The sequence below is a fragment of the Condylura cristata genome, unplaced genomic scaffold (assembly GCF_000260355.1).
Source record: "Condylura cristata isolate star-nosed mole 26May11 unplaced genomic scaffold, ConCri1.0 scaffold00025, whole genome shotgun sequence".
In the NCBI taxonomy this organism is placed as follows: domain Eukaryota; kingdom Metazoa; phylum Chordata; class Mammalia; order Eulipotyphla; family Talpidae; genus Condylura; species Condylura cristata.
In genome coordinates this window covers 14,979,288-14,995,210 of record NW_004567126.1, presented here as the reverse complement: position 1 = coordinate 14,995,210, position 15,923 = coordinate 14,979,288, and the positions used below count along the sequence as shown (strand labels likewise).

The 15,923-nt window shown below is 44.7% G+C and overlaps 1 protein-coding gene across 1 annotated transcript in view; it reads right to left on the bottom strand.

The window, feature by feature from the left end:
• Positions 1-11: 11 nt before the first annotated feature.
• SIAE (sialic acid acetylesterase) overlaps positions 12-15,923 on the bottom strand; it is a 34,231-nt gene continuing 18,319 nt past the window's right edge. The window contains exons 4-10 of the mRNA XM_004688785.2: positions 12,783-12,921; positions 12,009-12,186; positions 10,602-10,723; positions 9,918-10,051; positions 5,136-5,293; positions 3,982-4,174; positions 12-2,575 (exon numbers count right to left, since the gene is read on the bottom strand). Of these exons, the coding sequence (XP_004688842.1) occupies positions 2,321-2,575; positions 3,982-4,174; positions 5,136-5,293; positions 9,918-10,051; positions 10,602-10,723; positions 12,009-12,186; positions 12,783-12,921 (1,179 nt within the window). The 3' untranslated portion in view covers positions 12-2,320. The remainder of the gene's footprint in view (positions 2,576-3,981; positions 4,175-5,135; positions 5,294-9,917; positions 10,052-10,601; positions 10,724-12,008; positions 12,187-12,782; positions 12,922-15,923) is intronic.

Here is a 15,923-nt window from a genome sequence, read left to right as displayed (position 1 = left end):
TGGAAGAGAATTTCTCAAAGCTATTTATATTTTAATGGGTTATTTTTGTCTTTTTTTCTCTGCATAAATTGCCTGAACATATTTGCACTTAACACGAAAACAATATATGCTGCTTTTATCATATAGCAAGAATCTTTAATAGCCTGATTTTAAAAAACATAATAGAAGAGAGCTTCATTTTAAGAAAGACATTTAAATTTTTTTAAAAACTGGACTGTTTAAGAAGAGTATTTACTTTGCAGCTTTCATACAGCACTGTGTTTCAACTACAGCTCTCAACCCATTGGTTATTAAACAGGAAATCAAGACCTACATCTTCTAAAATGAAAACAGTTAAAACATACTGGGATGTACGACATTTCAAAGGCTGAAATTTTGGTTTCAAATCTGGTGTGTATATGTATAGAAGTGTCACACATGCACACGCGGGAATACATGGAATAATGTGTTTTTACTATGGGTCATCGTTCTGAAAAACACTGTCAAGTATACCAGGAAAGTGTTTCATCTTTAGATTATGGATTTTTCTTTTGATTTGACAACATCCAATTATCAGTGTGAAGGAAGGAAAAAAGGGGCTATACCTTGGTGGGAATGTAAACTGTTTAACCCTTTGGGAGGATTAAGCTACAGGGGTGAAAATTTTAAACATTTATCCTTAAACTTACTATTCTACATTAAGGGCTCCAAGGAAATCAGTATGATGGGATGTTTGCATGTATTACTGATTTACTTACTAGTAAAAAAATTGGGAGAAAAACATAAAATGATGACAAATTATGGGGTTCCCACAAACCAACCATGAATTTATCATCAGTTCACATAAGAAGTGTTTCTGAATATAAAGTTATATTCATTTGGGAAATAAACTGTATTTCATAGAATGTTTTATTCATCATTGAAAATAAACATCACATGGCTTTTGATCTGTGTGCCCATTACTTGAAACTGAGTTTTTCACACCTGCTTCCTGGGCTAAAAAGGAGGTGGGTTTAGGGTTGTGGCTCTCTAGCTACTGCCAAATTAGCACAGCACGAGTTCATGTGTATCATAACTCAGGGGATGCACAGGAGTCTCACTGAATTCACAATTCCATTAGACCAGATGCATCTGCAGTCCAAGCAGGAGTGTTGGGAGTTAACTAGACTTGGAAGTCCTCAGAGCAGCCAGGGTTCCTTGCAGATGGCACAGTTGTTTGGATTTTTAACATCCGGGAGCTGACAGCTCTTCCTGCTGTTTGGAGTTACTCCAGACCCATGGCAGACAAATGTGGAGAATGATGCTTTCCTGCTTTTCTCTCTTAATCACAGTAAAGGCAAGGAGGCTACCCTTAGATAAGTCTTACTCCTTCCTCATGCTTCAAAGGATAGTTTGCAAGCCCATCCCTACCCCAGTTTTGACCAGATATAAATGTATACACGTCACTAGTGCTTTCCAACTTCTAATAGACAACACACAATTATTAAGTACCCTTAGCCAGTCTTAATCAATAAGCCACTTGATGACTCTCAATAGACAGAAACCCCTTTACATTTGCCCCAATCAGATTAGCTTTCTTCCATCTGGATTATCCTTTAAACCTCTTACTTTTAAAAGAGCCTGAGATTTATCCTGAACTCAAAGGTACCTGCTTCTCAGTGCCCTGTACTGTCATGTTTCTCTAAGCCTGTGACTCCCATACCCCTCAAGTCACTGGAGCCTGGGAGTCTTCACCAGCTGCCAGCTCCTCGCCCTTCCTCTTCATCCAGTCATGCAGTCTCTCTGCACCTTTCCCAATGTCTGCACATGCTTCTGGTTTAAACATTCACATTATCATGAATTAAATTAGAGGAATGGAATTGTCTGGTTCAGAGCACAAACAACACAAACCAAAGACTGCAGTAAAATGATAGGCTTTGATTCCACCAAAGGAAGAACTTGGGAAGTTAAGAATGGAAACTTAACTGTTTGTCAGAGTTTATGAAGTACACGTAAATATTAGTTGGCCTCTTTGGTCTTGAAATCTCTTCCAACTCTGAGTTTCCACAATTCTGGATATAAAGGGAAAAGGTGTCAGACACTGCACGCCCAGTGATGAAGTGAATGCATTGAGCTTCGGTTCATTTGCAATTCAGAATTAGTCCAGTCTGGCCTAATGGGACAAAATGCCAGCACTTGCACTGACCTGCCAGCCCTGAGTCCTCTCAGAATACAGAAACAATGTGTAAGCCAGTTGTTCAGAGAGACCTTTCTTTCATTTCCTTAAAAACAGAAGCTTTCATCATTTAAACTCCTGAACACCCATTGGGAAGGACCCCACCGTTTCTGAAATAGTCTGCGACTAAATTCCTAGGAACCTTTTATGCTGCTCAGGAGTCTGCTTTGTAATGAAAGCAAAGAAGGGAGGAGCCGGCAGCGTGCTGGTGGGGTGGTACAGGGGACACTGTTTATATTCACAAGGCCACGTGGTCCAGGCATAGCGGAGAGCAACCAGAGTGCCGGGGCAAGAACTGACGTTGAGGCTCAGGGTCTGGGTGGAGAAAGTGTCCATGGGAGCCGGAAGCCATTTGCAATGATGGTCATCACAACATGAGACCTAATAACAATTACAAAATAGGAATGATCAGTCATTCAAAGGCTGTACCAAGAACTGCTCTTGCAACAGGCTCAAAAGGAGAAAAGGAGCCACTCTGGGGACCCATTTCCTGAAAGAGCCGGAAGAACTCTGAGTCCAGATTGGGGCTGGTCAGCACAGCCACAGGTTGATAAAAAGTGTTTATAAGGTAAAACAATAAATAAAACATTCAATTACTGAGGGAGACAAGAAAGCCACCACAGATTGCATGTGGCTCCCGGGGACTGTGGTGCTGTGGCCCCTCCCACCAAATGACGAAGCAGGCAGGGGTTGAGTGAGCCAAGAGTTCAGCTGCTGTGGCAGATCTGGCTCTTCCAAGGAGCTGAGAGAGGAAGAAGGGGTGCAAAGACACTTGGGTAACAGGCCTCTCTCATGTGGGAAAGCAATCCCAGGGGAGAGCATAATTTACCGGCTACCCCTAGGGGAATTCCATCCCACCTCAGTCCATGATTGTGAGTTCAGATGGATTGTCACTCCCAGCACCCAACAAAAGGTTTTCTGTTCCCAACAAAATGGGGGAACTTGGAGCACGGAGGCTTCTTGGGCTAGATTCACCTGAAACCCGGTATCCAGAGAAGCTAAGTGGGGCCATGGATACCATGGTTAGGGTTCTGGAGAAGGACAGGCCTAGGTTACATTCTGTGTAATTAAAGTTACACGTGTCTCCTAATGCCTTCTTTTCACACAGCCCCAAACCAGCCGACCTGGTGGGTCCCAGACACTCATGTTCTTTCTAGGAATGCCTCCCTCCAACTCCTAAATAACCTTAATCAAGAGCCCCAGGCCCACGGCGGGATGAGCCTTGCTAGGTAGTGGAAGAAAGTTGTTTCATTTACATTAATTCATACTAGGCTAGAAGTCACCAAGTTTATGCCTCTCAAAAAAGACACTAAACTAGGGTAGTATGACAGTAGAGAGATCCCAGAATAGCAAAACCTTCTAGAGCAAGGATTCCCCTGAATGGTCAACCTACAAATAAAGCTGCAGGCCTTTCCCAAAGCAAAAATGCACTGGAAGGGAAGATACAAAAGAAGCACTTCTAATATGGTCTCATGTTTCCTTCCTTCATTGTCCTATCAAAATTTGCATCAGCAAGTAAATTAATAGCTGCTTATTTGCCCCTCTGAGGTAAACTTTGTTAGGTTCACCAACAAAGACCGCATCATGGTAGTATTTTAAAGAGATGGGCCTGGGGAGGTGGGGGGAGAGGAAATGGTAGCCATGGCAGGGGCTCTGGTCCTACTAAGGTTTGAAACCTTGAAATAATGACTTGGAAGAAAAAGAGAAAAGTGAGGGAGGGACAAAAGGATTCACTACTTAGTCCCAACACAAGATGAATCCCTATTGTATTCTGCTATTCTTCTCACCGTAAATATCTTCTTGTCCTTCATCTTCACCTGGATTTGCTGAGAATAGGTCAGGTTGAGCAGCCCCTTGTCAGCCACGAGTTCTATCTTCTCAGGTATTGGTCCTTGAAATGTCAGTTTCTCACCGTAAGCCACAGCGCGTGCGCCCAAGTGCAGCCTGTAGGCCACAGTCTGTTTATCACGAGGATGGATGCTACAGGATAAAGAGCAGGTCAGGAACGTTGGGTTTGGCTTTGAGCTCAGTAATAAACACATTAAGAGGGCAGGGGTGGGGGCTATTATACATAGCGCCTTGAAGAGGTGAAAATCAAGTTGACAGAGTCTAAGACAGCGAGCCTTGGCTAGTTACCTTAAGAGACATAGCAAATGGTAACCATGGGGGGGGGCGCTCTGGTTCTTCTAAGGACTGGACACCTTGAAATAATAGATGACTTGGTAGAAAAAGATAAAAGGGAGGGAGGAAGGGAGGGAGAGAAGGAAGAAAGAAGGACACACGTCTGACCTAGGACAGCTAACTCATAAGACTATTCATGTCCTTTCTTTTATCAGAATCCGCTGCTCATTATTTGGTTATAGTCATTCACTCAATCAATATTCAAAAATAAATATTTGTTCACGCTCTTACTATAATCCAGACACTCACTACATGTCAGTCTCCTTTTCACATCTGAAATCCCCACAGTGTCATCCTCAGGGCTGCTCACAAATATTTCTCTGATGCTCTGGTAGCACTTCCTGCAGCCAGGCCTGCCCACAACGTGTGTTTTAGCCAATGTGAGGTGAGCAGAAGTGATGCTTGCTTCCACCAGGTGGAAGCATTTAATGTCAGTGTGAGACACTGAGGAGAGTGAAAGTGCACATCAATTGCAGCCTCTGTTGCTCTGGACCTGCGAATGACCTTGACAAGCAAAGCCTCTCCATGAACCATTTCTGGACACATAGTGTGAAGAAGAAATAAATTTTTGTTATATCAAGGCATCGAGATATGGAGGGCTTTTATTATTATTACTGCCACACCCCAACATAAATGATTAACAGAGAATTCTTCTAAATTTCAAACCTCAGACTACATACTCTGCTCCTGCACCGTGAACATCAGAGATAAGGCGAAAAAGAACAAATGTTCTTTAAGCAAAGCTGGGAAGGACTTGTACCTGTCAAACGGTGAGTTCCTGTCACCCAGATCCATAGCTACAGCCATGAAGGTATTGGGCATCCTTTGGTTGGGGACATAGCCAAAGTCAGCTGTTTGATGCCAGCGGATCTCAGGACACTGGTCATCTGGGGTTGCACCACGCAAATATGAAGATAACTGAGAAACAGAAGGTGTGTCAGAAAGATGTTACAGCAGAATCCACAGGGTTCCTTTCCTGCCACTGCTTCATTCTTGGTGCAAATATTCACCCCACAAGCTTTTGCCAAGTTAGTATGACTCCTCCTGCTGCGAGCCCTTTACTCCCGGATGCTGAGGAAGTTTTGCTGCTGCTCTCACAAGAGATGGTGTCCATCCCTCCTCCCACTGAATCTGGCCTAAGCCTGTGATCTTCTCTGACCCAAAAACCAGAAAGGTAATGTTATGCTGTTCCTGCGTCTTCACTTTTCCCAAAGCCATTGCCTTTGACTTTATTCTTTTAGAACCTTGTGACAATGCTTAAAAAAAAATCCAACGACCTCGCTGGAGAAATTATGCAGAGAAAGGGGTCTGGAAAGGGGGAAAGTAGGATGTGAGAGAGGCATCCTTCAGTGCAACACTACAGCCAGGTGAGCAAGCCCAGCTGGTGTCGCCTGGAGCACAAATAAGCCACCCTATTTGAGCCCTGCCTGGCCAACCCATGGAATCATGAATGAAATGACTCATTTTTAGCCACTAAGCGTACAGGGAACTGGCATGTCTGTACACAGGCAGGCATCACTTAACAATGCAAGTATCTTTGCTTTAACCATGGGGATACTTTCAGAGATCTGAGGAGAAGAAAGTTAGGAGATAAGGTGGTGGGGTGAACGGGCCAGGGCAGGCCCTGTGTGCCCTTGCGGACCTCAGCCACATGGAGGAGCGGCGGAGCCTTCCCAGTATAACCTGCATGTCAAAGGAACACCTGGACTGATTCACTGAGCATCTCCAAAAGGGAGAAAAGTAGAAGCAGAAGACCAGAAAAGAGGCAATAATTGAAGGAAGAGATGAGAGAGACGTAGACTCGTGAAGGAGCAGGACAGGTAGTGAGAAGCGGTCAGAGTCTGCGTACATCTTGAATAAACAAGACTTGCTTCCATCAAGCCTGAAAGTTCAGATTCCTACTCCTGTGAAGGACAGAGTTCCCTAGAGAGCTTCTTTACTATTACTGTAGTGCACGTGGCCCACCATGTCTTCCTTTACATCGCCCTGTTCTCTGATTTCGGTAGCATTTTATTCTGGACCCTCCTTGCAGCCAGTAAGTCAACCACAAAGTGTGGGAGAGTCGAGACCAGCAACCACTTCGTCTTTGGACTCTGTTTCAAAACTTCTGTTCCCATCAGAGGAGCTCCACAGTGAACAGCCTAGTCCTCCCCCAGTCATCCCTACAAATGTGGTCAAAGGAAGCTACAGAGCAACATTTTCCCTTCTTGGGTTGCTCCATAAAGACCAGAAAAACATCAAGGGAATACTGGAGAGGGCACGGTTGTAGCAAGAAGGAGCCCTGAGATGCTAGGGAACTAAGAGGACATTTCCAATTCTCTTGTTCAAATCCCATATGCAAATCAGATGTAACATTGGAAATAATAAAAGATGTTGCCATTTTGCAATGGAATCTGGGAAAACTAGAAGAGCCAGTGACCAATCCTACTTCTTCCCCCACGACAGCCTTCAAAGACTAAACCTGGAGCCATGTTCACCAGCCACTGTCAAGATGAGGCGCAGAGCAACAGAGCTACAGAGTTTAGGGTGAGCAGTAGCCTGAAGCACAGCAGGAAGAAATGCTTGCAGGCTGCTCAAGCCAACCAGGTTGTCTCAAAATGGCAGTTTGCTGGCAATTGGGGCAGTAATTCTGCCATTTTTCTGATTGCACTGCTACTTACTGGCCACAAGGGGGTGCAAGCATCCTCCAAAGCCAAATGAAACAGCAGTGTTTTTCCTAATCTGCCATAGAGTAGGGCTCCATTCAGTCTCCCCCTGCAGCGCTACTAGTAAAGGCCATGTAACGGTCAAAAAACATGAAAGTGGCCACATTCACGTGACTTTCCAATAACACACTGTGCTTGCAGCCTGTTCCAGACCCTTTTTTGGAAAGCATACTACTGAGAGACTCCAGTGCCCAGCTTCCTGCTCTTTCTCTCCTGTGCTTCAGATCTCCTGTCTACTGATAACTCTCAGCTAGACATAGACCTGGCCTCTCCACTAATCTTCAGTCCTATATCTGTAACTGTGCTCCAGTGATTGCAACCATCATTTCAAACTCTACACCTCTAAAAAGTCCATTTGTCTTTCTTTACAGGCCAGCTGTCCCTATAGGCTTTCTGCCTTCTCTCACTAATTATAATAAACACTAACACTGCCAGCATGCCAGGCTTTACATAGATTAACTCAATCAATGCTGAAAATAACAACAGTATCTTGTTCAGAATCACACAGCTAAATAATCAGAGTAGATCTGAACCCAGATCTACTCAAAACACTATGCTATGTGGCATTTTGTAGCTGACATCTATCCCACTGAAGGTGTACTTTTATATTTCCAGCTTTCTATAAGTAATCTACATATATGTTGGTGGTGACAGTGAAAGCCCAGAGGTGAGGGGACTCGGCTGAATGCAAGGACCAGCCCCCCATTTCTAGCACCTCACACAGCTCATGGCATACAGCAGGCCTTCAGCACAAAGTTTTGGTTTGATTCCTGACATCCCATTCAAATCACTGTGTGCCAGGTTCAGAGACACAAAGAAGTGCCTGAAAAGTCCAGATATATTTCCCGCCAACAGTAACACAGAGTCTGTGACAGGAGTTGCTATTTTTAAAATAATGAGCAGAATAATCTTGTTTCAAAGTTAAAAAAAAAAAAAGAAGAAGAAGAAGAAATGATTATGAAGGTAATTATAAGTGGAAAAAAAGAGCTCTAAAAATCTTTATCCAAAAACAGCATGGTGAAATAGAAGGCAGAGGAGACAGGAGCGTGGTGAGAAGGGATGAGTGGGACCGGCGCCGGCAGGTGGCCGGAAGGCTGGACAGCCAACTCAGCTGTTGGAGACACCGGACTCTTACTGTGCAGTGCACCTTGTTTTCACAAACCTCACTTGGATTTTCCATGCACCAGAAAAGTCAGAATTACCACCCTGCTAAAAAGATTCTGCTCAGAGCAGAATCTTTGGACTAATTGCAGTTAATTCAAAGTAGTTTCTTGTGCATATGCAGCATGTAGAGAAAACAAACAAACAGATAAACTAAATACAACAAAAATAAATGCTTAGAGTATAAGACCAACTCGTGATTACCAGCAGGGCAGGGGGAAGGGACTAAGGATGGGTAAATCAAGACTAAGAGAACAACTGCATGGTTAAGGACAGAACTGGGCTGAGTCATACACAACCATGCTCATGCCCGAGCTCATTTCCAGTGACACACAGGAAGCTGATAGAATGTTATCAGGCGACGGAATGCCTCTTCAATTTTTACAAAGAGCATAGTTTCCCTTGATATATTTTTTGTTTTTGTGTCTGGTCATATTTAGTGAGTGCCAACCGATGAGGCTATAATGTGCTCCCAAAATAGATGGTCCTGTCTACAGCTGCCTGTGAATAAAGAGGAGGGTACTGGGGGAAGGGTCTCACTCCCAGATTCTGCAGAGTCACAGAAGGCTTCCTAACTGATACCCGGGCTGAGTGAGAGCCAAAGGACGATGAAAAGTGAAACAGGGCCCTCCCTGGTGGAGCAGCGTGTTAAAGCACAGCACAAAGTAGCTAAAGCCTCTTCTGCATGAGTTCGATTCCTGCCTTCCCTGGAGAAGGCCACATGGCGTGGCAGACCTCTCCTGAACCACCCGCTGCTCCCCTCAGCAGTGTACTTCGTCGATCTGCCTGTTCTGCTCCCCACTCTGTCTCTGGTGAAGCCTCTCGCCGCCCCTGAGCTTCTGGCCTGTACCCCAGTTCTGTATGCACAAATAAATAAATCTTAAAAAAAAAAAAAAAGTGAAACAGGAAAGTTGAGAAAGACTGTTCCAGGCATACAGCACAGGCAGTGGGCTGGGAGGAGCGGTACATGGTTTGTCCTTCACGGTGGAGGACACCACCAGGTGAGAGAGAGCGGGGTGCTGGACATTCTCACACAGAGATGTGAAGAGTATCAACTTATACAAACTTGGAGAATATGTTCCAAGTCTTAAAGAATATGCATTTAGCCCAGCAACTTCATTTCTGGGAATTTGTCTTGTGGAAATAATCAAGTCTGTATTCAATGATTTTGCTGCAAGAATGATAAATATGCCACATCTTTCAAAAGCAAAATAACTGAAGCAACCTACGTACCTAAATGTTGAGGGTCAGTTAAACAAACAACAACACAGTCGAAAGTCAAAATATTCTTCCATCATTTTAGGTCGTGATAAATATTAGCATGTAAAAAACAGTCACAATATGGCACAAGAGAAAAAATGTATGGTGTGGAACCTATTTCAAAAACACATGATCAGAAAACGTGCTGGTTTCTAGATTGTGGAATTGTGTTTCCCGCTTCTCTGCTTTTGCTTACCCTTTAGATATTTCTTAATGAACATAAGCCTGTTTTTTTAATAAGAAAATGCATTAGTTATTTATTGACCTTTTGAAAAGATTTAATTGTAACATCATTGAGCTCAGGTGAATTGAGTCTTAGCTCGGCCAACAGGCGCTGAGAGCAAAGAAAGGATTCCTAGAGAGATCTCAACCACACACCTCCACACTCATGCCCACAATCTTCCTCTTGCACATACCTGGACAAAGCCGAAAGGGAAGTAGCGCTCTGTCTGCCCGTGGGAGCCGTGGTGGAAGGTCTGGCGCCAGTCGTCAATGAGTTCGGGGAACATGCAATTGTACAGGTCCCTATGAAAATTCATATTGGCCTCCCCTAAAAAAGAGCCCAAATTATGAGAGGTATTGGGGTACATCACAAAAACAGCCACATATTACTGTCCATGCCCTTACTTAATGGGCCTTTACTTAATGGGCCCTCCTGCAGTCTCTGACCAGCTTTGTGACCGGTTCGGGCCCGCCGTGTCAGCAAGCATGATGCAAACAGGCTTGAAAAGTACCTCAGCTTTGGCATTTGTTTCCTTGTGATATACCCAGAAGCCTGAGACTGCCCTGCAAATGGTAAATCTGAGCTAGCTCCTGCATGAGGAGCGGCCGCATGAGAAGCATGGCGCTCTGGCATGTAGCCCCCGTCAACAGACCTGTGGGAGAGGCCATGTCAGGCCATCAGACAACCTGCCAAACACATAAGAGAACCCAGCAGAAATGGGCTGGAGCAGCCCCGACAGAAAAATAAATGCCCTGATAATTTCCGGAATAAAAAACTAAATATAATTAGCATTGGTTTAAGTCACTAGTTTCTGGGGTGGTTTGTTATGTGGCAAAAGTTAACTGACACAATGGGGCAACAGCATGTGGATACTCACCCTGGTACCAGATCACCCCTTTCAGAGTCATATTATGCAGTGGGTGGATCATGGCATTCCAGAGAACAGACAAAGCCCGCGGACCAGCCCGCGGACCGCGGACAGAATCAGCTGAAGTGGACCTGAAATCAACAAGAGGCACTGTGTTAAGAGAGAGCACAGCTGTGCAGTGCTGATGCCAAACGAGGCACACCTCTAGTGACATCGTCACAGAGTTCAAGTGAATCACTCCAAATTTCACCTCCTGGTTCTCCCCGGGGGACATGTGTCCATCAACTTTTGTGAGTTCCAAGTACGTCATCCCAGTTTCCAGACAAGGCCATTAAAACCAGAGGAGGGGTGTGTTATTACGAGTCTCAGTCGGCCAATCCACGTACTAAACTAGTATTCACCAGACAAATCCTTCAATTTTTTAAAGGCATTTTACTATTATATGCAATGCCATATAATTTTTGCCTTTAATTTTACATACAAGCTTAATTACTTCCTTAAGACAATTGCCAGAAATGTAACTACTAGGTCAAATGGTAGATTTTTTTTTTTAAAGCTTTGAATGTGTCCCTAAATTTCTGTGTCAAGTATGTGTATTAATTTATACTTTTAGCAGATGCACATAAGAATGCTCACTTCCCCATACCATTGGTATTGTCCTACACATGTCCCCAGACATGTGGAAGCCTGGCCTTAGATCTCTCTTGCTCTATAGTAGGCTGTTCTATCTGTCCAAAGTTGAACACCTTCGCTCCCCACAGACAAGCCTTTCCCTCACTCAAGAGCACAAGTCCACCCTCATCCCAGAATTAATGAGGCAATTTCTGTGAACCTGTTAATATTAGTAGCAGAATTTCAATACCTCGACCCACATTCTCCTCACACCCTAAAAGTATTCTTCCTGATCTAGCTTTTCCTAAGTGTGCTTTCAGAATCAGCATGCCATGGTGTTTCTTAGATTACATGTTTATTTGCTCGCCCTGTTAGAATGCTTACTCAACAGAGCACAGTAGCTAAGAACACAGACGCTGAGGCCAGACTTGGCCATTTACTAGTGGGGTCCATGAGCAAGCCTCAGCATCTTTCCCCACCAGGTATTCATGCTATTTATACTTCTAGAGTGTTGTGAGTACAACATGAAGTAACACATGCTTACAACCATGGAAGTACACAGGAAGCTTCTGGTGGCACTATTACTATTATTAAGGAAAAGGATCAAAATTACATCCTGACATATTCTTAAGATGACTGCAGTGGTAATGACAGTGAAAATAACATGTACCTGTGCATGGAACAGTTACAGCGTTCACTACATATCTGGACACATATCACATTCACCTGACTGCAAGGGAGACCATGATCCTTGTCTCAAATTTCCTGGTGAGTTGTCCTCCAGAATGGAGGGTGCTTTCTTACCTTTTTCCAGGGATCCCACAGGCTTCCAGTGCCCTTTCAGATGACCAAGCTTCAATGGGTGTCCCACCCCAGGAGGAGGAGACCAGCCCAATGGGATACTGCAGAGTGTCATACAGGTAACGCCCAAAGAGCCAGCACACTGCCGACATGTACTCAAAATTTCCATGGCCCAAGTTTTCTGTTCAGAGAAACAGTTTAAAAAAAAAGAGTCAAGGAAAAAAGAGATGGGATACAAACTGTGGCAATGAGATGGGCCTCAGTGACGATGTGGGCCATCCTTTACGAATATTCCTCTCTAAGACCTCCAAAATGAAGGACTCACCATCAGAGTCCTGGGCTAGACACCCAGGTTTCTCCATCATTTTTGGGTCCCTGAGAGTCTAGTACTATTAACACTCCTCTCAGAAAGAGCCCACAATAGAGTTAGCCTTAAAAGGACACCCACTGTGCTCTAAGGCAGAAACAAAGAAGAAAGAGGAGAACCGAGCATGGAAGCATTGGAGAGAGATGCTACCTGAATGGCCTCTCTGTGGGCAATGAAATTGAGGGAGTCATCCTCAAAGCAAGGTGGAAGGTGCTGGTGAATGTTGGGAAGAAACATATGAAATGGCCACCATCAGGAATGGGACAGAGAGTTACTAAGAAATGAATACAGGGAGGCTTGACTGACTATAAACAGCTCAGAACCAATTCACCTCAGAACCAAATTCAGGATTCCACCCAGGACACGATCCCATTATAAAAGAGAAAGTGCATGGTGCTGACGTCACTTACTTGGGGTGGGCTTAGACCAATCTAAGTCCACCAGAGACAGGTCCTCAAGCTCCTCCGCTGCTTGAACAAGAGACACGGAGAAGATGCGGACAGACTGGTAGGCAGCAGTGGCAGACAGCTCCTGTGTGGCATTAAATATCTAGAAAAGAAATGGGAATGTCACTTCCTACACCAACCTGGTACCTGGTCAACTACCCAGTACCTCTTAGTCAACACTGCCAACCTCCTGAGTGCTAAGTCTCCAAAATACCAAGATCGAAAGAATCAGCAGAACCAATGATGGCTGGATTAAGTCGCCTTGATGTACTTTGTCCAACAGAGACCACGATGAATCATGACCCCGGAGAAGCCCAGAAACCCATGAAACTATGACCTCAAGAAGCAGGCCTGGATTGGGCGAGAGGAGCTGAGATGTGGTTTAGACTAAAAGAAGATTGAGTACCAACTGGGTTCCTGTGGTATTTTGAAATCGAAATACTCCTCAGGAGAAAGTATCTGATGACATGAAGCCCTCTCAATGACTCCTTTTAAAACCAGAGCCAGACAAGGCCATGGTGAAGTAGAGTTGTATAATTCAGACCACATAAGAGTGTATTCAAAAGAAACACACCCAGCAGATGGAAGTCAATGAAACAAATGAAAGTCAATCTCAAAAATGCCTGTATTCTCACCCCAGTCCTGGCAATCACAGAAAAGCAGGGGAGGTGTGAAATTTGAATGGTGGCCTTGAGGGTGACGATTGACAACAGTTCCAAAAGTCAGACAAAGGAAAGGATCCACCCAAAGACTCATCACTTTTTCCTGAATCCCTTTCTAAAACTTTATCAGTTGCCAAGAGAATGACAGGCAGGGCTTTGGGTATTCCAGGACAAGCATGTTCTTTGTTAGTCCTCTTATACACCATGTATCTGGGAGTGCTTTCCTTTCACCCTTACTTTTTAGTCGTGGTTTTCTTTTCCTAAGAAAAAAAGAGTGTATCATAAATGTGTTATTTTGCTTTTTCATTTGTGTGTTTGTTTTCACTTGCCTCCTCTCTATCCCCCTGGACTATAGTCCAGTTTCCCCAAAACAAAGGGCTAACAGGAGTATCTGGAAGCAGGGTTATCACTGGCCTCAGGGAACAAGGGCTCCAGCTGAGACAAGCTTGCCCCAGCAAGAAGCAGAGGAGGCTGGGACACTTTCCATTGGCCGCTAGCCATGGAGTGTGCAGCTGCCTCTCGTTCCCACCCACCCACCACAGAGAATACAGCTGGCCCTCCAGCCCACAGTGCTAGAGAAAAAGATGAGCAGCCAGAGTGCCCCCACGGAGCATTTTATTGAAATATGCTGCCTTTGGAATGGCCTTTTGGACTTGCCACTGAGCCTGCTGTGGCCAATAAGATGGCCAGATGCGAACGACATGGCGGTCTTGGTCACAATGGGAGCCCCAGCCTGCACTGCGCCCTAGGCAGCAGCAGCTCCAGCCTGTCAGGGTTACTGGTCTTCCCACGACTAAGACGGAGACTGCATATGGTCTCAGGAAAATTCCAAAGGAAGTCCAGAGCCGTGTGTTCAGGATCCTGCCTGGCAAGCTGAACACAAAATAAACATTAAAGAGTAGGAGCAGAAGAACACACTCACAGCACATCCTGGCTGGGAAATTATTTTTCAGTAGCAACACCTGTAAAAAGTCACCTCCCTTGAAATTCAGTTCTGCACTAAGCACTGAGGATTGTATGTTGCTTCCATGGAAACAGTGGATGAAACCACTTTCATTCTCCCACCCACACCGGCTTCCGCACTGGCTGGGAGCTGAAGTGCCTTGTGGCAGCGAGATGCCAGCTTGGGGAGGCAGTCTGGGTGAGCATGCCACTGCCTGAGATCCACTGCTAACACGGTAGGCAAACTGAAGGTCAAAGGGGCGAGGGTGGCTGGTGTTCTCCTACAGAGTTACCAGCACCCGGAACCGCACCCTAAATATTGGCTCGAAAAACCTCCATTTTCCAACTCACTTTTGTGTATTATTTCAATCAAACCTTGAAAGCCACAGAAAGTGTTAACAAAATTGAGGGTAAGGGTGGGAGAAATTCTTGCTGTACCTGATAACAATTACTCCTACAATTAGTATCCTGGCCCAATATCACTGGGCTTTTTTCCGATGGAAGCATTTCCCGGGGGAGATATTGACAGCAAACTTAGGAATAAAGAGATTTCAGGAAGATTTTCATTTAAATGACACTTGGTTTCCCAGCTGATGAAAGGGGAAGCCTTACTCCATCTGCTAAGATCAAATTTCATCTCATCAAACACCTCAGTGTAATTATTTTTCTACCGACTATTCAAATGAGGATGTAAATGAATACGAAGGTATTTGAAGTCATTAAGGCAGCAGCGGCTGAGAGAGAGTTCTGCCTGTCTCCAGGGACCCTGCGGTCACCATCCCAGCAGCTGCTCACTAGTGCTCATTTTGTAACCTTTATACCACATTCTTGAATTAATGAAGAAACATCAAGAATCTATTTCCTCAGGGAATCCTGGCATGGGGTCTTCATGAGAGAGCATGAAAAGGCCCGAGCGTGTGTGTGTGCGCGCGCGCGCGTACACGCATGCTAAAGAACACAGGGAAACTCGAAAAGAACTGGGATTGTGTGAATAATTTCACCTCAACTACAGCACAGTATGCAAGTTTTAAAGTTGAGATTACTACAGCTAACCCAGCCTCCTTTGAAGCTTTTGTTGCAATGTGGTATCATCCCTTCTCTTGGGATTTGAACAACTCTCCTGCCAGACGGTGGGGACCTTGATACCTGTCATTCCTGTCTGACACTGGCCATCTTCTGAGGCTAACTATTTGAAATATCCAAATCTTAAGACCTACCCTGACTTAGGAGGCAGCAGATGAACATTTAGACTCTTCTCCATTTATAAACATCTCACTCAGTGTTATAAATAACACTCAATTTTAAAATTCCACTTTACCCTAACAACAAGATGGGCAACAATCTGCCATTTCCTTCATTTGAATGTGAAGAGTAGTAGGTGAAAGTGGAAAGATTACCTTCAGGAATGGCACATGGAGGAGGGAAGGGGCAGGAGAGACGGTGTGTGTGTGTGTGTGTGTGTGTGTGTGTGTGTGTGTGTGTGTGTGTGTGTGTGTGTGTG